Here is a 20,552-nt window from a genome sequence, read left to right on the forward strand (position 1 = left end):
CTTATCTTTGAGGAAACAAATATGATGGCTCTTAACATGGAAACATAATCCTTACTTTTAGTCTGAAAATTAAATTCATCCAATAATTAAAAGTTACAGATGATCTATTTGCCCACCAAAGGTTCTCTTGTCCAATGGGAGAAAGAAGTACCCAACTTGAATCAGTTCTAGCTACACAGCAAGAAATGGCTTTAATATTTTGAAACAGCATATACCACAGTTAAATGAGCAAGTCCACCAACCAAGTGAGTCCTGGGTGGACTTCCTCCTCTGCTGTATGCACTCTAAGTTTACATGATGGTTCACACGAAGAATACAGGGTCTCTGCTTAACAACTACAGTCCTAGGGCCAGTCCCAAGTGAACACTTTAGAGACTACAACTCCTCCTTAGTTCTCACCTCCTTTTCAGTCCCTCCTCTACTCCCCTGGTAAGCTGTTTAACATCCTCATGCCCCATCTCTCTCTCTCTCTTAATTTTATAAATCCATGTGTAATGATATTTAGTAATATACTGCTTTTTATAGGGCAGTTCACTATTTTGAAGTAGCAAGAGGGTACTCAATGGCAGGAGAAAGACCTTCTGGATCTTCTCAAATCTACTCATAAAACCCAGCATTTCAGTCCCAGACCATTGAACTGATTGGTAAGTGAACAGTCTGTAACATGTGAGTGAGTCAATAAGAGAAAGAAAGAGAGGTATAAATGTATCCTTGGAACAGATGGGCTAACCAGCATCTAGATAATTTAACCTAGTGGCATAGCACATCCTATCATAACAGTTTTCTGAAGAGGAAGAGGGAGAAGTTAATAAGTCAGAGTTTATACTAAGAATGTGGTTGGTGGCTAAGGCAACAATTTGCTTAACCACAGCACCCAAAGTAGCTAGCAACCAAGACAACACTATATAACCACAGTATACAGAGCATATGGCCAGCAATATTAGTTTAATCTAAATCTTCAGTGCAGATAGCATCCAAACAGCAACAAATGCCATGGAGGGGGGCGGGGGAATGTCTCTCTCCTCTGCCTTTCACTGCTGGAATCTGGCTGTTGTGCTGTGTGATTATTGGCCAGACACAAGCATTTACAGGACAGAGAAAAGCCCATCTGCCTTGGATCTAACAGCTGGCATCCAGGGTACCAATCAGCTCCACCCATGTGCTTCCTGCTCCTGATGAGCCTCCTGCTGGTTTTTATCTTTCAAAGGCTTTCTTTTTCTGCCCTTTCAGTGTCTTCCCTTCTGTCCTGGGAAAACTAGATGTCCCAAGGGAACAGGATGAAGAAAAGAAAAATGCAGCTCTAAAAATACTGTGTTTTTCTAGAGCCAACTGTGTTTGGTGATGGTGAGGTAGGGTGGAGCACACATATACTGCATTTATTTGAAATCACGGTATCCCTGGAGGGAATTCCTACTACTCATTATCTAGTAACAGTAACCTCTTCCGTGGAAAGTGTCTAACTTAATTTAACTCATTGAATTCCTACTATGTCTAAGGTATGTTTCCCACCCTCCCTTATCATAAGGGGGAAAAAATGAGACAGTCTTGACCTTAATGAGATTACATTATAATGAGGAGAGAGGATAAGGCAGGAACAATTATAATTATGGAAGTTGCCTTATCTCAAAAAAAACAATGCATTTTCAGGTCTAATATTTTTAACTTAATTTTGTTTTATTGCTCTCTGATTCTGATTTCTCTTTCTCTGATCTTCATTGGTCCCAAGACTCTTTTCATAGCGGGGGGTGGGGTAGATGACAAAAAGTAAAGGCTTTTAATTATTCAAACTAAAATTTCCATCTGTTATCTATTCTGAAAGTAACTTTTAGCTGGTATTCTTAAATTAAAGAGAAATAAACTTAATTGTAAGATTCAACTTTTTAATGTCTTTCACACTTAACTTCAATCAAATCTATTTTGAATCTTCAAAAACAATTAGAGTGGTTTTCCTCTGTCTGCTCCACTTCGGATTCCTCCATTTTGAGTTCCAGTCAAAGTTACACTATAGATGTCTTTTATAAGCTCCCCAAGCGATAGTCATTATTTCTGTTATTTTGTCTATAAAAGTCAAGTGTCAAAACTCTTCTTTGTTTGAAACATATTCTGTTATTTACTAGTAATGTGAACTGACCATTTCTTAGTGATGTTCAATGTGTCAGGCACTTAGAACTCGCAAAGAAATGAAAAGGACATCTGTGAAAATGTAAAGAATTTGCCTCTGTTTTATCTGGTACTTCGAGAGAGGTTCTCTTTCAAGCAGATACTAGTACTAGCCTAAAGACTGCATTATACTTTTTTAAATTATGACTTTAAACATTTTTTTAATTTTTAATTTTAGAATGAACTTAACTATACTTTTAAGTGTATATTAAGTTGTGTGGTATCATTCTTGAAAACAATAAAATATATAACAGGAGCATATGTTTTCATAGAAATATCCAACTTTTTGAAGGAGTTATAGTAATCTACATGATAGATTCATTAAAATAATTTGAAAAATATGTTATCAATAAATGGAATAGTGTAGGTAATTATATAAACTTGTTAGGTAGTAAATTGGAAAGAAGAATTTGCTATCGGGGCCCTTTTAAATATCTAGTTTGTCTTCTCTTTCTTCTTTTTTCTTTCAATCACTCACCAATCTTAAATTCAAACTGAACTGACAGAGACAAAGAAAGGAAACATATTCAGAAAGGCACATCAAAAGGAATACTTAATATAGGTCTGAAGGAGAACTTACATATTACTTAAGACCTCTCGTTCCTTAACTGGAAGAGCAGAGCCTGATTTTTAAACTCTGAACACGACCAGGACCCTCAATAAGCAGGTTATATCCTCCCCCCCCCCCCCACCCTCCTGTAAAATTCAGTGTCTCCTGAAGTGAGGTAACTGATTTCATCCAACTTTAATGACACTCATTTTACTCTAAATCAAGAGTTCTCGAACTTTCTTGGTTCATAGCACCTTTAGTGTCTCAGTAAATTTTTCACAGAAACTACTATGCAGAAAAAAGTATCAGTTTCACATAATAATTAATTAAGTCCAAACAATTTAATAGTAATCACCTATGTCGTATGACCAACGTCACCATGTTTGCATTGAAAAGGCACAATGTTCTGCAGTGACTGTGTAAAAGTCAGCTGCAGTGTCCTGGGGCCCCATGGTGCAGTTTGAAAAATGTGGCCCTACACCACGGCCAGTGTGGCTCTGTGGTCGAGCATCGACACACACACCAAGAGGTGGCCAGTTCAATTCCAGTCAGGGCACATGCCACGGTTGCCGGCCCAATCCCCAGTGGGGGCCATGCAGGAGGCAGCCAATCAATGTTCTCTCATCAATGTTTCTCTCTCTCTCTTTCCCTCCTCTCTCTAAAATCAATAAACAAAAAACATTAAAAGAAAAAAAGAAAGAAAAATGTGGCCCTACAAAATAGCAGTTGGAAACTATGTAAAGCATCTTAAAAATCTGAAGAAGTAGAGACCAGTTCCAATATGCATGAGAATCCTGGGAATCGGGTGAAATTACAAAAAGTAAAATAAAAAGAGTTTGTCTTATTTAGAAAGAAGAAACAAACAAAGAATATCTTTAAATTTATATACAGCACACACACACACACACACACACACACAGCTTAAGATGACATCCAGGGAATAAAAGAATAAAAAGTTTAAAAAGCATTTATATAAAATAAGCATCAAACAAACAAAAAATTAGGCTATGTAAATGTAAAAATAATGACAATGTTTCAAATGGTCAATGACAACCGATTAGAAACATTCTTAAATAACCCATAGTGCAGGGTGGGGCAAAAATAGGTTTACAGTTGTAAGTACATGAAAAACAGAGTTTATTCTTGTATTAGTATTTATCAATTATTATATTATTTTCCATACAAAAAACTGTAAACCTACTTTTGCCCAACCCTGTATATGTAAGAAAAATCTGTGGTCTTTGAACTTCAAACAAAATCAAATTGGTTGTTATATAATAATCATGGGGATAGGAAGTACAGAAGAGGGAATATAGTCAATTCTATTCTAATAACTATGTATGGTGTCAGATGGGTACAAGATGTATCGGGAATATCATTTAGTAAGTTATATAATGTCTAATCAATGGAGTGTACAGCTGAAACTAATATATTGTATGTCAGTTGTAACTGAAAAAGAAAAATGTATTTAAATACATTTTAAAAAGTTAAAAACATAATACCTAAAAAAATTACTTCTAAAAATAAACCTGTCTCTTTCTTCCTCCTTCTCAATCTAAACATAACGGTAACATGTTTTTTGTCCTTAGCTGTCGAGCAATGAATGTTTAGCAGAGATGCCTGTTTGTCAGCAGAAACCTGAACAACTTCAGGTTTTTAAAATTTTTCAATTACACTTGCCATTCAATATCATTTTATATTAGTTTCAGGTGTACAGCACAGTGGGTAGAGATTTTTATAATTTATGAAGTAATCTCTCCAATAAGTCTAGTACCCACCTGGCACTATACAATATTATTGACTATATTCCCTATGCTGGCTGTCCTATACATCCCCATGACTATTTTGTAACTTCTTAATCCCTTCACCTTTTTCACTCAAGCCCCTAAATCCCCTTTCTATCTGGCAACCATCAGTTTGTTCTCTATATCTATGAGTCTGTTCTGTTCTGTTTGTTTATTTATTTTGTTCTTTAAATTCCACATTTAAGTAAAATCATATGGTACTTTTCTTTCTCTGTCTGACTTATTTCACTTAGCATAATACCCTCTAGATCCAACCATGTTGTCACAAATGGCAAGATTTCATCCTTTTAATGGCTGGGTTATATTCCATTGTATATAATATACCACATCTTCTTTATCTGTTCATCTATTGATGAATACTTAGGTTGCTTCCATATCTTGACTATGTAAATAATGCTGCAATAAACATAAGGATGCATATCTTTTTGAATTACTGTTTTGGATTTCTTCAGATAAATACCCAGAAGAAGAATTGCTGGGTCATAAGGTAGTTCTATTCTTAACTTTTTTGAGGAACCTCTATACTTTTTTCCATAGCAGTTGTACCAATTTGCAACCCTACCAACAGTGAACAAGAGTTTCCTTTATCCACATCTTCTCCAATATTTGTTGTTTCTTGATTTATTGATGATAGCCATTATGACAAGTGTGAGATGGTATCTTATTGTGCTTTTAACTTGTATCTCTCTGATGATTAGTGGCATTGAATTTTGTTTCATACGTCTATTAGCCATCTGATGACCTCTTTGGAGAAATGTCTATTCAGATCCACTGTCCATTTTTTATTAGACTGTATGTTGATTTTTGGTGTTACCTTGCATGAGTTCTTTATAAATTTTGGATATTAATTCCTTATTGAATATATCATTGGTGAAGATCTTCTCCAAATCAGTAGGCTGTCTTTTAGTTTTGTTCATGGTATCCTTTACTGTGTAAAAATTTTGGGTTTGATGTAGTCCAATTTGTTTATATTTTCTTGTTTCCCTTGCCCAAGGAAATAATATTAAAAAAAAAAAAAATCACTAAGAGCAATGTTAGAGTTTACTGCATATGTTTTCTTCTAGGAATTTTATGGTTTCAGGTCTTACATTTAAGTCTTTAATCCATTTTGAGTTTATTCTTGTTTATGTATAAGAAGGTGGTCTCGTTTCATGTTGTTTTTTTGTTTTTCATGTATCTGTTCCATTTTCTCAATACTATTTATTAAAGACAGTCTACCCCACTGTATATTCTTCCTTCTTTTGTCATATATTAATTGACCAGATAGGCATGGCTTTGTTTCTGGGCTCTCTATTCTGTTCATTAATCCATCTGTCTGTTTTTATGCTAGCATCATGCTGTTTTGATTACTGTAGTCATGTAGTATAGTTTGATATCAGTGGTGTGATACTTCCAACTATGTTCTTTCTCAAGATTGCTGTGGCTATTCAGGGTCTTCTGTGGTCCCATATAAATTTTAGGATTATTTGTTCTAGTTCTGTGAAAAATGCCATTGGTATTTTGATAGAGATTGAATTGAATCTATAGATTGCTTTGGGTACTATTAACATTTTAACATTATTAATTCTTCCTATCCATGAGCATGGTATATGTTTCCATTTATTTATATCTTCTTCAATTTCTTTCTTCAGTTTCTTATAATTTTCCAAGTACAGATCTTTTATCTCCTTGGTTAAATTTATTCATAGGTACTTTATTGTTTTTGATGCATTTATAAATGAGATTGCTTTCTTAAATTCTCTGATAGTTCATTATTGGTGTATCAAATGCAACTGATTTCTGAATATTAATTTTGTATCCTGCTACTTTACTGAATTTGTCAGTTCTAATAGTTTTTTGGCAGATCTTTAGGATTCTCTCTATATACATTATCATGTCATCTGCAAATAATGATAGTTTTACTTCTTCCTTTCCAATTTGGATGCCTTTTATTTCTTCTTTTTGTCTGACTGTTGTGACTAAAACTTCCAGTACTATGTTAAATAAAAGTGGTGAACATGGACATCCTTGTCTTTTTCCTGATCTTGAAGAAAACACTTTTAGTTTTTCCCCATTGAATATGACATTGGCTGTGGGTTTGTCATATTTGGTCTTTATTACGTTGAAGTCTGTTCCTTGTATTCCACTTTTCTTAGAGTTTTAATCATAAATGAATGCTGGATTTTGTCAAATGCTTTTGTGCATCTATTGATGTGATAATATATTTATGTGATGTATCATTTAAATTGATTTTCAGATACTGAACCAACCTTTTGTCCAAAGAATAAGTCCCACTTGATCATGATGTATGACCTTTTCAATATACTGCTTACTTATGTTTGCTAATATTTTGTTGATGATTTTTGCATCTTCACCAGGGATACTGGCCTATAATTTCTTTTTCTATAATATCTTTGTCTGGTTTTGGAATCAAGGTAATGATGGCCTCATAAAATGAGCTTGAGAGTCTTCCCTCCTCTTCAATTTTTTGGAATAGTTTGAGAAAGACAAGTGTTAATTCTTCTTTAAATGTTTGGTAAAATTTACCTGTGAAGTCATTCGGTCCAGGACTTATGATTGTTGGGAGTTTTTTATTTATTTATTTTATTACTGATTCAATTTTGTTAGTAGTAATCAGGCTGTTCAGATGGTCTATTTCTTCTTGATTCAGACTTGGAAGATGGTATGTTTCTAGAAATTTATCCATTTCTTCCAGGTTTTCCAATTTGTTGGCATATAGTTGTATGTAGTTATTTTCTTATAACTCTTTGTATTTCTGTGGTGTCAGTTGTCACTTCTCCTCATTCATTTCTATTTTATTGATTTGGGTCTTCTTTTTTCTTTTTTGATGAATCTGGTTAAAATAAAGGTTTATCAATCTTGTTTATCTTTTCAAAGAACCAGTTCTTGGTTTTATTGATCTTTTGTATTTTTTAGACCGTATTTTGTTTACTTCTGCTCTGATCTTTATTATATCCTTCCTTCTACTCACTTTGGCCTTTGTTTGTTGTTGTTTTTCTAGTTCCTTTACATGTAAGGTTCAATTGTTCAAGATTTTTCTTGTTTCTTGAAGTAGGCCTGTATTGCTATGAATTTCCTCTTAGAATGGTTTTGCTGTGTCCCATGGTTTGGAGTTATTGTGTTTTCACTTTCGTTCATCTCAAGGTATCTTTTGATTTCTTCCTTGATCTTGTTAACCCATTCATTGTTTAGTAGCATGTTATTCAGCCTCCATGTGTTTGTGTGTTTTTCAGTTTTCAAATTGAGTTCTTTGGTATATAATTTTTGTACTTCTACACAAAGAGGAAGAAAGAAAACCCTAGAAAAAAACAATTTGGAAAAAGTAATCAGAAGTGTCAATAGAGTGAATCGTAGGACAAAGATTGTATATATTTTGAGTAAAAATTTAAAACGACTACATGCAAAATGAATATGTATTTCTGACCTTTCTTTGAACCACAAAGAAAGTATCCTTAAGGTTTCTTTAGTAACAGAACAGGTTCAAAGTTGAATGCATCAGTTCAGCATCAACTCTTAGTTAATCGGTTTTAGAAAGTTTTGCTTTTAAGCCTAAGGGTTGTATTAAATAAGAGAAGAGGTTATGAAGGTTGCGTGGGTGCAAGGGAATGGTTTAAATAATGTGAAATGGAGTGTACATTCAGAGAGATAGAAAATTATGAATACTGCTGCATTTTACAAAGATCCATTCCCTAAAGAAAGAACAATGTCTTAAAACAACAAAAGAACTTTTCTGATTAGAACTTTAACTCACAAAGAGATAAAAAGTTTCTTATCAGTTTTCATATATATTGAGTTAAAACAGGGGTCATTTGCCTCTTACATTCTAACTTGTGGGTCTAAATTAAAGTTGGTCAAGTATATATCCACTTACAAATTTTAACTCCCTAAGTACCATAAAACTTGACATTAAAAAGAGTTTTCAGAATCTCTTTAGCACAATTTCACTTGATCTTAGCAAAAGGCCAAGAAGTGATATTTAGCCCAATTTCAGTTCATTTTAAAAGCATGAATTAGAAGCTTATAAGTGTCTATCAGGTAAAATAAGGCATACAAATAAACTGAACTACACAAAAAGCTTTCCAAAGGCATGTCCGAGGCCAATGCCCACACAAGCAAATTATGAAATTAATTAGTATTCTACCATGTTTTTCATTCCCTTCTCTGATGCCCCTCTCTACTTTCCCATCCCAAATACTTATATCCAAATCTCATTAACCACTGTAGTCAACTAGTAGCTGATTAGTAAGAGAGATGTGAGATACTAATGCTCCAAGGTATCTGGATTTGAATGTAAATAATTTGAAGAATAAATAAACTTTAATCAACCTCAAAGGCAGTACTTCTCAGCCTTAGGTGTGCATTAGAATTACCTAGGGAGCTTTCAAAAATCATAGGCCCAGGCCACACTCGTAAGGAATTAAATCAAAATCGTTGGGGGCGGGGCCCAAACATTAGAATTGTTTGAAGTTCTTCAGGTAATTCTAATGTGCAGCCACAGTTAAGATTCATTGCTTTAGGGAAATCATTTGAAACAATGAAATTTCAAGCTAGCGAAAAAGGTGTTTTGAAATGGGGATATATCATATAGCTCTGTTGAGGTTTCTAGTGAAAAAGGTCTGTTCATGGTAAAGACCATTTTTATTATGAAGGAAAATGCTACATTTTAAAAATCACTAGAGCCTCAATTTTTAAGTCTTGATTTGAGCAAGTTACTTCACTTGAGTTTTACCTATAAAATAGAAATAATAATATCAATGTCTATCTCATGGTGCTGCTGAGGATGATCAAATGAAACAGAGCACCAGAAAATGTTTTATAAACTATAAAATTGTATTTATTATTACAGAGCTAAACTGTAGAACTAGTTATCATTAAAAAGAGTAGTTGCGATGTAATGGGAATCAAACTATAATGTGGGTGATTACCTAAAAGATTTCTCACTTTGTGTGAATAGACATTAGCTTTATGACACCGAAGTGTCTAATCCAATGATTCTCATAGTGTGGTTTCTGAACCAGTAGCACCAGCATCACCTGGAAACTTGTCAGAAATGCAAATTCTTGGAATCTACACCAGACCTAACAAATCAGAAACTAGAGACAGTGTCTAGCAAACCTGTTTGAACAAACCCTCTAGGTAATTTTGATGCATGCTAAAATTTGAGAACCCCACATCTAGCCAAACATTAGTAAAAACAGAACATGTATGACTAAAATTAAAGGATGAATATGCAGTATTTGTTATTTGAGTCTTTAGAAGTCAGAGTGCAAAGGCACATAGCATAAATGACTAGTACATAAAAAACTCCTAAACCTTTGTATTTTAAAATAATACAATTCTCACGACCCAGCCAACCTTTATCAATTAACATATTAATCATGAATACAGTGGTAGTATATAAATTTGGGAGTCAGATAAACTACAGAGTATACAATACTCTGGATAAGAAATTAAAAAAAAAAACTCTAATGTCAGTAATAGTGGTTCAGATAATAACCAAGTTTTAATTCATTGGACTAGGGTTTCTCTCAGAGGAAGAGTCAAAACTGTATCTTAAAAATCACATTTATACTGAAAACAACACCCCATAGCATGTCAATGTTCTTATTCAGGCTAAGGAAGTGTTTCATCACTGACTCAGAGAAAAGACTATTACTTGGACTGAATCACCAGCAATGTTTCCTGAAGCATTAGATTTGTCACTGGCTCTGCTAAGCAACAGAAAAACAGTCTCAAAACTTCTTATCTTAAAAGACCTCATAAAAGAAAGCTATCAACTTTGCTCCCAAATACAAAGTCCAAAGGTCTTGCCATTAATAAAACATGCAGGTTAGTAATAGGTAAGACCATTGAGGAGTCTTGTAAGATTGCAGTAGAAAGTTCTTTGAGATCTTGTTTTCTCTTTTTCCATTTTGTAAAGTTTTGGCAGCCTCAAGATACCTACCACTACCCTGGAAAAGACAAGAGTGAAGTATCCCAACTGAGAACTAACTTTAGTGTTCATCCTTAGTTCCCTAGTGAAAACTAGATAGAACTGACTTTTCCCTGAAAGATTCCTTAACAATAGATGAAGTTCCACTTAACACTACCAAGCAGATGACTCTGGCTCCCTCTTTGACCAACATTCCTGAGTCTCAAAAGATATTTTTTGCTCAATCATATGCTTTCTGTACTTAAAGAACTTGGGATTTAAAATGGGGGTATGTGTAAGAAGAATAACTCCAATAATTCATATTGGTACCCTGTATCGTAGGAAATATTTTCCACCTATTCAAAATAAAGAAAACAAAAGAGGGGAGCTTGGTTTTTCTTATCCATGCTAATAAAAATTACACTGTCTCTCCCTGACAATCCTTTTGCCCCATCTCATGAGAAAAACAGCAATGCTAAGCTCTCATATTCCACAGTGAAAAGAACTAGTACAAATACATAATTGCCAAAATAATCCCTTTTGTTCATTCACTCATCTATGAATATTTATTGAGTGCTTAGTATGTGCCAGGCATTGTTCTAGGTGCAAAATGAATCTAGAGAGATGCACAGACTTCAGTGAGGAGGTCATGGATTTTATGTGTCAAACAAGATCAATGGTTCTCAAACTTGACCAAGCATCAGGAGCACATGGAGTTTGCTAAAACATAGATTGCTGGGCTCCACCCAGACAGTTTTTATTCAGTGGGTTTGAAATAGTGCCCCCAAATTAGCATTTCTAATAAATTCTCAAGTGATGTTGATGCTGCTGGTCTATGGACCACAATTTGAGAACCATTTACCAAGACAAGTGGGAAGTCTTCACACTATGCCTGCAAACTTTCAAGTACTGTACATCTCTCTTCCAAAGAAGGCAATGGTCTCATGAGTGCTGTCATACTCACTCACAACTGAGCACAATTCCAATACCCAGAACCACCTCAAATATCTAGGATCAGTAACTTCAGAGAGAAGAAATATAAATAACAAAGAAGAGAACATTCTCTTTCCAGGGACTTTTCTCCCTTTTTTCTTTTGATTTATCCCCTATCATAAGAAATCACTTTTCTATTATGATTTCTCAATGCAGGTGTTATGGAAAAGAATAATACTCATTTAGAATTTTCATATTTATTTACTTTAATAAAACCAAAGTTTTTTTTTCTTTAATTCAATTCTCATGACTTTATTTTCTTGGACTACCCCTTTTTTAAACAAAAGAATTATAGGGTTAGAAGGAACATTGAGAATTCACTTAATCCCTCCTTGGCCTCAGACAAGACTGTGTCTAAACCATCCCCAAATATAGCAATTTTTAGTACAAAGACGAACAGGCACTAAGAATTTGCATTCAACATTCTGTTACATACTTGAAGATACTAATATACTTTCCTTCAGCTTTCTCTTTTCTAAGCTAATCACCCTCAACACTAAGACTGTCCTCATTAGATCTCATAGACTTTAAATTATTTTGATTCTTCTTTAAGTTTATCTCACTTTGCCTAGAACCTGAATTATGTATGTAAAATTATCAGGAAGACTTTGTTTTGGTATGTGAAAAAGGAAAAATTAATTTATAGACTGAGTAAAAAAGAACAGAATTAGAATAAAGAAATATATATGTATAGATGCCTCTAAAGAACAATACAATGGCATTCACTTGAACAATTACTTTTAAATATCCTTTATTTCATTAAAAGAAACAGTAATGCCCTATACTTCTTAAATCTTTGCATTACAAATCACCAACCATTTCACACATAAAATGGATGGGAATCAGAGATCTTTTAAAATATGTCACAAATTAGACATAACCATGTTTCATGATACTTCACACAGGAGAAAACATTATTAGTTATTTGCTTTTTGCTTTTCTATTTTGGACTGTGTCTACTACTGAATTTGCAGTTGTAATTATTTAATTCTATTTGAGTCTAAAAATACTAAAATCTATTATATGAAAATCATTTCTGTGAAAATAATTTCTCTGATTCAATTCTTAAAATCACAGGTGATAGTGATTCAGTGAGTATAGGATGACAGCATAAAGTCCAGGTTAAGTGACATGTTTCTAAGAAGTTTATAAAGGAAAAATTGGTGATACATTGGAATATAGGGTAAAATGGGATAATTCATTTTATTCCAGTCTCTCCCATTATAAATATCGCTATTCAAAAGTTAATCTTTGCTCTCAGAATGGTGAGGTGCTCTAGTCTAGCCTAAGCCTGAAAGACAGGATTGTTTCTTTGCCTACTGCAATCAAGGTGTACGGTGGAGGCGATGCATTTAGTCTCCAGAGAGAAGGAAGATGCTGCTTGCACAGCACTTCTACTCACCAGTCCATGCAGCAGCAATGGTGTTGGCTTTGAAGGAAGCCAACTGTCCTGCTCTCCCAGCCAGAGGTAAAGAATTGCAATGGTGGCCACTAGAGGGAGGAGGATTAGGAATAGAGTAAATTGTGGGGAAAGGGCACCCATGAAAAACGCACATGGGACAACCAACACATCACCAACCACCGCCTAGCAGCTACCTCTCTGAGGGACTGTAATGGGGGTCAGCATACACCATTAACCCAGAGACCCAGACACCAGTAGTGATTGTAGTGTCCTAGTAAATAGCCCCTTAATTTGGATGGCAGAAAAAGGGAGTTTGAGTAGGATTATGGGAAACACACAAGCACACAAGCACAAACACACACACACACAGACATACATTCTCATCTCCCATTACAAGAAGTTATATCTGTGCCGTCTGATTCTTGCCCATTTTCTTATTTAAAACTCTTGATGTTCTTTACCAAGAATGCGTTCACGAAAAGCAAACAGCCCACCTTCAAGTTAGTCTTGGGAGAAGCACCAGCAGAGACACTCATTGTGCCAAGATGTATTTTACCAACAAATCTGTACAAATTACATGAGGTTAAAAACAAATGGAATATAATATAATTAAAGCAAAGTTTCTTTTGCTAAATTACAGTTTGAGGCAAACCTGCAAGAAATGTTTCCAATTAGCTTCTTTAGCAAACACAAAGCATAGCCCACAACATGTTTTGCTTTCCATCTGCCCTCTGGGTGGGCTGCCTAGTGGGTGTCTTACCTCCAGCACAAGTAGCTGAGCATTCTGACCAAGGCTGGTGATTCCACGTAAAGCCAACTTCACTATCTCCACTGCCTGTCCGTGTGATGGGAACGTTGAATTTATACCTAATTCCCAAATTCTGTTCTTGAATCAGAACCTGCCATTGAAAACAACTGGTGAAGATAATTAAAATACAATGAGCCTTCGTTCAGATATTTATTATTTCTTTTGAAGAAGATGATGTCATAAAGTAAGTCTTATAGGAAATTTAAGATAACATGCACTTCTGTTGAATATTCTCCTTCCATTTTCATGGGTAATTTAGACCCATTTCTCTCATCTACCTTGTTTAGTTATAAAAATGTTATTCAAGCAAACACTGAAATCGTCAGTCATGTGGAAGAATCCTATGGCTTTAACTTTACAAGGATTTTAAACACTTGGGCAAACCATTTTACCTTCATTTACCCAATTTCACCAACTATAAAGCATAGATAATAAAGAAGCAAAGACACATTTACCACGACAATGAGATTTTCCAAGGTGGGACCTTGAGCTTCCAAGGATTCTGGTTCATCAGTTGGTCTCTTGTAGTGAAAAGCTGTCCCAGCAATATCAAACTTCCTAGGCCAGTCAATAGTCCAGGCACCATTAAGATAGTAATCATCCCTTTCAGATTTTAAAGCTAAAAAAAATCACAGTACACCTTAAAATATGAAACTTTATTTACCACAGTGTCACTGATTAATAACTGCACTGACATAAACAATGAATACTCATTTCCATTTAGAGATGGGATTCTTGGCTACTATGTACAGATTAAAATGGTAATGTTTCATGTAAATGTCAAGAAGACATTAAGTATTTGTGAAGTCATTGATAGAAAGGAACAAAACGTGACCCGGAGAAATAAACATATGGAACTAACATGGAAAAGTATGACCAAAGAAATAACTGGGAATGGGGCAGAGGTAGGAAGCAGACTTTCCTGTCCAAATATTTTAAAAGTAATTATATGAATACGGGGCAGAGAGAAACTATGGTACTGGTACACAGACAGACAACAATGGCACTGAACAGATAGTAAGAAATAAACTCAAGCACATATGGAAATTAGTATATGACAATAACCTTACTAAATGATCAAGGGGAAAAAAGCCCAAATTACCAATGTCAAGAGTGAAAAAAGAGCCGTTGCTACAGACACTAAAAGGATAATAAGGGAATATTATGCACACTATTATGCTAATATGTTCTAAATTTTTATAGCTATCAAAGAAACTGATTTTTTCATTAACTCTTTTCACAAAGAAAACTCTAGCCTAGAAGGCTACACATTGTTTCAAACATTAAAAATAATATCAAGGGTGTCAGTGAGGGAATAAGGAGAAACATCTGTAACAAAAATAAATTAATTAATAAAAAAAAAAGAAATAATATCGATCTTACCCTGACCGATATCACCTTTGAACATAAATGCAAATACTTTTAACCAAGTATTATCAAATCAACTAAGCAATACATAAGAATGCTAATACAGCTCAGCCAGTGTGGTTCAGTGGACTGAGCATCATCCCATGGACTGAGAGGTCCTGGTTCAACTCCCAGTCATGGCACATGCCAGGTTGCAGGCTCAATCCCCAGAAGGGGGCATGCAGGAGGCAACAGATCAATGCTTCTCTCTTACATTGATGTTTCTCTCTCTCTCTCCCTTCCACTCTATTGAAAAAAATCAATAAAAACATTTTTTTAAATAAAAGAATGCTAATACATTACGATAAAGTGGTTTTTATCCCAAGAATGCTAGACTGATTTAGCATTTGAAAATCAATCAATGCATTCACTATATTAACAGGGAAAAAAAGAAAAGAAAACACACGAAATCATGCAATAGATTCAGAAAACTTCAAAACCCATTCGGGAAGAAAACGCAGAAAACTAGAAATAGAAAGGAACTTCCTTAACATGATAAAAGGCGTCTGTATAAATCTAGCTAAATCATACATACTAGTAAAAAAAGAAAAGAAAAAAAGAACATTTTCCCCTTAAGATCAGAGAAAATGAAAGGATGTCCAATCTCCTCACTGCTATTCAGCATTGTACTGAAGGCCCTGACCATGATTATAAGGCAAGAATAAGGAAATAATCAACATCAAAAGATTGAAAATATAGCCCTGGCCGGTTTGGCTCAGCGGTTAGAGCGTCGGCCTGCGGTACAGAAAGACCCGGGTTCGGTTCCCGCTAAGGGCATGTACCTCGGTTGCAGTTTGTCCCTGGCCCTGGTTGGTCGTGCGGGTGGCAGCCATTCGATGTGTCCCTTCACATCGATGTTTCTCTCTCTCTCTCTCTCTTCCTCTCTCTCCCTCCTGCTCTATCTGAACAAAAAAAAATGGAAAAATGTCCTCAGGTGAGGATAAAAAAAAAAAAAAAAGATTGAAAATATAGAAGTAAAAATGCCTTTGTTCAAGCATGACATGATAGTCTATGTTGAAAAGAAAAACTATAAAACAGTGATTAGAAATAATAAGTGAATATAACCAGGTCACAGGGCATGAGCTCAATTCTAAAAGAAATCAATTGTATTGCTATATAATAACAACAAACAATTGAAAAATTAAATTAAAATATCAGTACCATTTACAATAACATCAAAAAGCATGAGAGATTCAAGAAAAAAATGTGTGTAAAACCTGTACACTGAAAAATAAATGTTGATGCCCTGGCCAGTTTGGCTCAGCGGTTGGAGCATCGGCCTATGGACCAGAGAGTCCTGGGTTCGGTTCCCGCTAGGGGCATATACAAAAAAATTAAAAAGTAAAATAAATGTTGGTGAATAAATGTAAAGAAATCTTCACATGTATTAGAAGATAATATTTGTAAGATGTCAATTCTTAAATTTATTTATAGATTTCATATAATCTCTTTTAGTAGAAATTGAAAAGTTGATTCTAAAATATATAGAGAAATGTAAAATACCTAGAAAAGCAAAATAATTTTGAGAAAAAAAGATCAAATTTGAAGACCAAATGCTTCCTATTTTCAAGGCCCAGTGGAAAGTTCTATTAATCAACACAATGTGGTTTTGGTTTAATGATAGACACATATATCAATGGGTGGGAACAGAAATAGATCCATACATTCATGTTCAACTGATCTTTATCAAAAGTATCAAGGTAATACCATGAGGGAAATAATAGTCTTTTCTATAAATGGTGCTATAGTAATTGAATATCTATATGAAAAAAAGTCGAATCTCAACCTCTTACTTTATACCTTATATAAAAAATCAGAATGGACCATATACCTAAGTAAAAGCTAAAACTATAAATTCTTAAGGACACAGTGAAGATAATATTTACAACCTTGGGGTAGGCAAAATTTCTGTGGTAAGACATGAAAACATAAACCATAAAAAACTTAGTGAATTAGATTTCATGAAAATGAAAAGACACCATTAAGGACAGGAAATAAACACGCCAGTGACTGGGAGAAAGTATTCATAAAACATGTATTTGAACAAAGACTAGTATAAAATACATAATTTAATAAAAATATTTTAAATAGGCAAAATAATTTGTTTAAACACTTCACAGACAACAAGCGGTATCTGTGCAGGTAAAATGAAGAAGACTGACAATTCTGAAAAGGCCATGCGCATTTGGAAAACAATTTAATAATTTTTTATGAAGTTAAACATATACTTATCATATAACCTAGCCATTTCACTTCTAAGCCTTTTTTTAGGAGAAATAAAAATATATGTCCACACAAAGCTTGTCTATAAATGTTCAAAGAAGCTTTATTCACAATGGTGAAAAACTGAAAATGACCCAAATTTTCATATCAAATGAATGGATAAAAATATTATGATATATCTACACATTGGGATATTATTTGGCAATAAAAAACAGTGAACTTCAGATATACTCAATCCAGATGAATCACAAAAACATGATGCTGAGTGAAAAAAGCCCAACAAGAATATGCACTGTATTAACCCATTTATGTAAAATTGCAGACAAAATTTAATGCATAAGTCAGACAAAAGATCAATATTTGCCTGAGGCTAAGTCTGGGTGGATTTGACTGCAAAGGCATATAACAGAATGTTTTAAAGTCAGAAATGGTCTATATTTTGGCTGTGGCATACTCTTTGAACTGTACACTTATAATGGATGTACTTTATTATATGTAAATTAAATCCCAATAACATAAAAATCAAATAACCAACCCAATGAAGAGTAAGCTATAAACTACTCTTCATTGGGTTGATTATTTGATTTTTTTGTGATTAGTTCATACATGTGGTCATAGAAGACCTGGAACTTCATTTTAGCATGAAAATATTCCACCTCAAAGCAGTATGTCTTTTCCTTCATGAAACTGTGCGGCCCTTCCTTGTTAATTTTTGAAACTGAGCAAAGTATGCTACTCACCAATGTAGTTCTTTGACCAGACAACTTCTCTGACTTCAATATGAACAGAGCCTCTTGGTATATGCACGACTTCCAGGTAGCCTGGAACACAGAAGGTAGCCAGTGTTGAGTAGGTTCTGCAGTCTCAGTCAGAAGATGCTAGTAACCATTCAGTGATGAGTCTCTTTATTCTTCTATGCTTTCTTTGACTTTGCACTACACAAACTATGAAATATGGGCAAATTCCCCTTTGGGTTAATGAATACTTCTAGAGTATTTTCCTCACGATAGCTTTAAATAAGCCTCAACATGTATAATGTTGGTTCATATTTTTTTCCCTCGGCCATGGCCCTCCCATCAATGCTCTGTGAGAATTCCCATCTTAAAGAAACACAGCAAAATGAAGTCAAGTAGAAAGGGAATAATATTTACTTAAAATATCTCATATGAAGCTACATTGAATACTTTAATTTTTTTTTAAAGAGCATACATATTTTTTATTTGCAATGATGAAATACATATTACTTTCATATTAAGCAAATTAGGATCAAATATGAGAAAATCAAATAAATTTTGTTTAAATGGCAGTTAGATACTGATTAATTGATAGATTAAGTAGAAAATACATTTTTTGAATGTTATTGCAAAGTTACAACAGAAATACTTAAAGTAGAAGGCTAGCCCTCACCGGTTTGGCTCAGCGGGTGGAGCATCAGCCTGTGGACCAGAGTCCCAGGTTCGGTTCCCGCTAGGGGCACATACAAAAAATAAAAATAAAATAAAATAAAATAGAAGGCTATAGATAGAATTCCAGTAAGCATAGTTTAATTCCAAATCAGTCTGACTCAGACATTAAAATCTTTTTTTTTAAAATCCACTTTGTGCAAGTTGTTAGTGAACATATTAGTTAATGACCTGAAGGCAAATCCCTGACAATGTGATTTTGTGCTAATTGTGTGGAAATATTTCTAGCTTTCAAAAATGCTACATTCTGAGATGCTATAGGGAATTCATCTTCCCTATATGAACTGTTCTATGCAACCTTCCTCAAGGGCACTGAATCATACAGAATGAGTCATCTAGCATTCACTTCATATCTAAAATCAAGGAAAACTCTCAAGAGTCAGTTAAGGATTAAACACTTCCATTTTGTTTATATTCAGGTGGCAGTAAAATGAAAAATAAGTTATAAAATGAATTGTATTATGACTATAAATGTTTTAAGATCTCATTTTTATAGTGCTTTGGATTAAAAGGCCATATTTATAGACACCTTTATTTTAAATGTATCTTCATTAAAATATTTTTCTTAATGATTAATCAAATTGAAATATATTAAACACATATCAAAATGTATATTTTGGTAGAATGCTTATTAAAGAAAGACCCATGCTTTATTTTATTTATTTTGTGTTGATTTATATTATGGCCTTCTATCTTTTTTTTTTAATTTTTTAATTTATTTTTTTGTTACAGATTTTTCTCTGTTTTTACCCATTGGCAGCCCCCTCCCCCCCATCCCCACCCCATCCCCGGCTTAGTTATCCATGTCCATTGGTCATGCATTCATGCATATAAGTTCTGTGGTTTATCTCTTCCCACCCCCCACCCCCTCTTCTGAGGATGTCAGTCTGTGCCCTACTTCCATGTTTCTGGGTCTACCGTATTCCTCAGACTGTTGTGTTCATTATATTCCGTATATAAGTGAGATCATGTGGTATTTGTCTTTTTCTGCTTGGCTTAGGATAATACTTTCCAGGTCCCTCCATGTCATCTCAAAGGATAAGAGATCTTTCTTTCTTACAGCTGCATAGTACTCCATTGTGTATATGTACCACTGCTTTTTTATCAATTCATCTACTGATGGACACTTGGGCTGTTTCCAGATCTTAGCTATTGTAAATAGTGCTGCTATGAACATGGGGGTACATATATTCTTCCAGATTGGTGTTTCAGGCTTCTTAGGGTATATTCCTAGAAGCGGGATCACTGGGTCAAATGGAAGTTCAATTTTTAATTTTTTGAGGTAACACCATATTGTTTTCCATAGTGGCTGCACCAGTCTGCATTCCCACCAGCAGTGTATTAGAGTCCCCTTTTCCCCACACCCTCGCCAACACTTGTTCGATGATTTGTTGATGGCGGCCATTCTGATAGGTGTGAGGTGATACCTCATTGTTGTTTTAATTTGTATCTCTCTGATGATTAGTGATGTTGAGCATTTCTTCATATGTCTTTTGGCCATTTGTATGTCCTGTTTGGAGAGGTGTCTATTTAGGTCCTCTGCCCATTTTTTAATTGGGTTCTTTGTCTTCCTTTTGTGGAGTTGTATGAGCACTCTCTATATATTGGAAATTAACCCCTTATCTGATACATCATTGGCAATGATGTTCTCCCATACAGTGGGTTGCCTTTCCGTTTTGATGATTGTTTCTTTTGCTGTGCAGAAACTTTTTAGTTTCATGTAGTCCCATGTGTTCATTTTTTCCTTTGTTTCTGTTGCCTTAGGTGATGTATCAGTGAAAATTCTGCTCCGTATGATGTCTGAAATTGTGTTGCCTACATTTTCTTCTA

At 34.4% G+C, this 20,552-nt stretch overlaps 1 protein-coding gene across 1 annotated transcript in view; it reads right to left on the reverse strand.

The window, feature by feature from the left end:
* The window catches only part of ADAMTS6 (ADAM metallopeptidase with thrombospondin type 1 motif 6), a 222,699-nt gene that overhangs the window by 38,981 nt on the left and 163,166 nt on the right, over positions 1 to 20,552 (reverse strand). The window contains exons 17-19 of the mRNA XM_036279502.1: positions 18,000 to 18,080; positions 14,085 to 14,248; positions 13,582 to 13,720 (exon numbers count right to left, since the gene is read on the reverse strand). Of these exons, the coding sequence (XP_036135395.1) occupies positions 13,582 to 13,720; positions 14,085 to 14,248; positions 18,000 to 18,080 (384 nt within the window). The remainder of the gene's footprint in view (positions 1 to 13,581; positions 13,721 to 14,084; positions 14,249 to 17,999; positions 18,081 to 20,552) is intronic.

This window comes from Molossus molossus, unplaced genomic scaffold (genome assembly GCF_014108415.1).
Source record: "Molossus molossus isolate mMolMol1 unplaced genomic scaffold, mMolMol1.p scaffold_m16_p_3, whole genome shotgun sequence".
In the NCBI taxonomy this organism is placed as follows: Eukaryota; Metazoa; Chordata; class Mammalia; order Chiroptera; family Molossidae; genus Molossus; species Molossus molossus.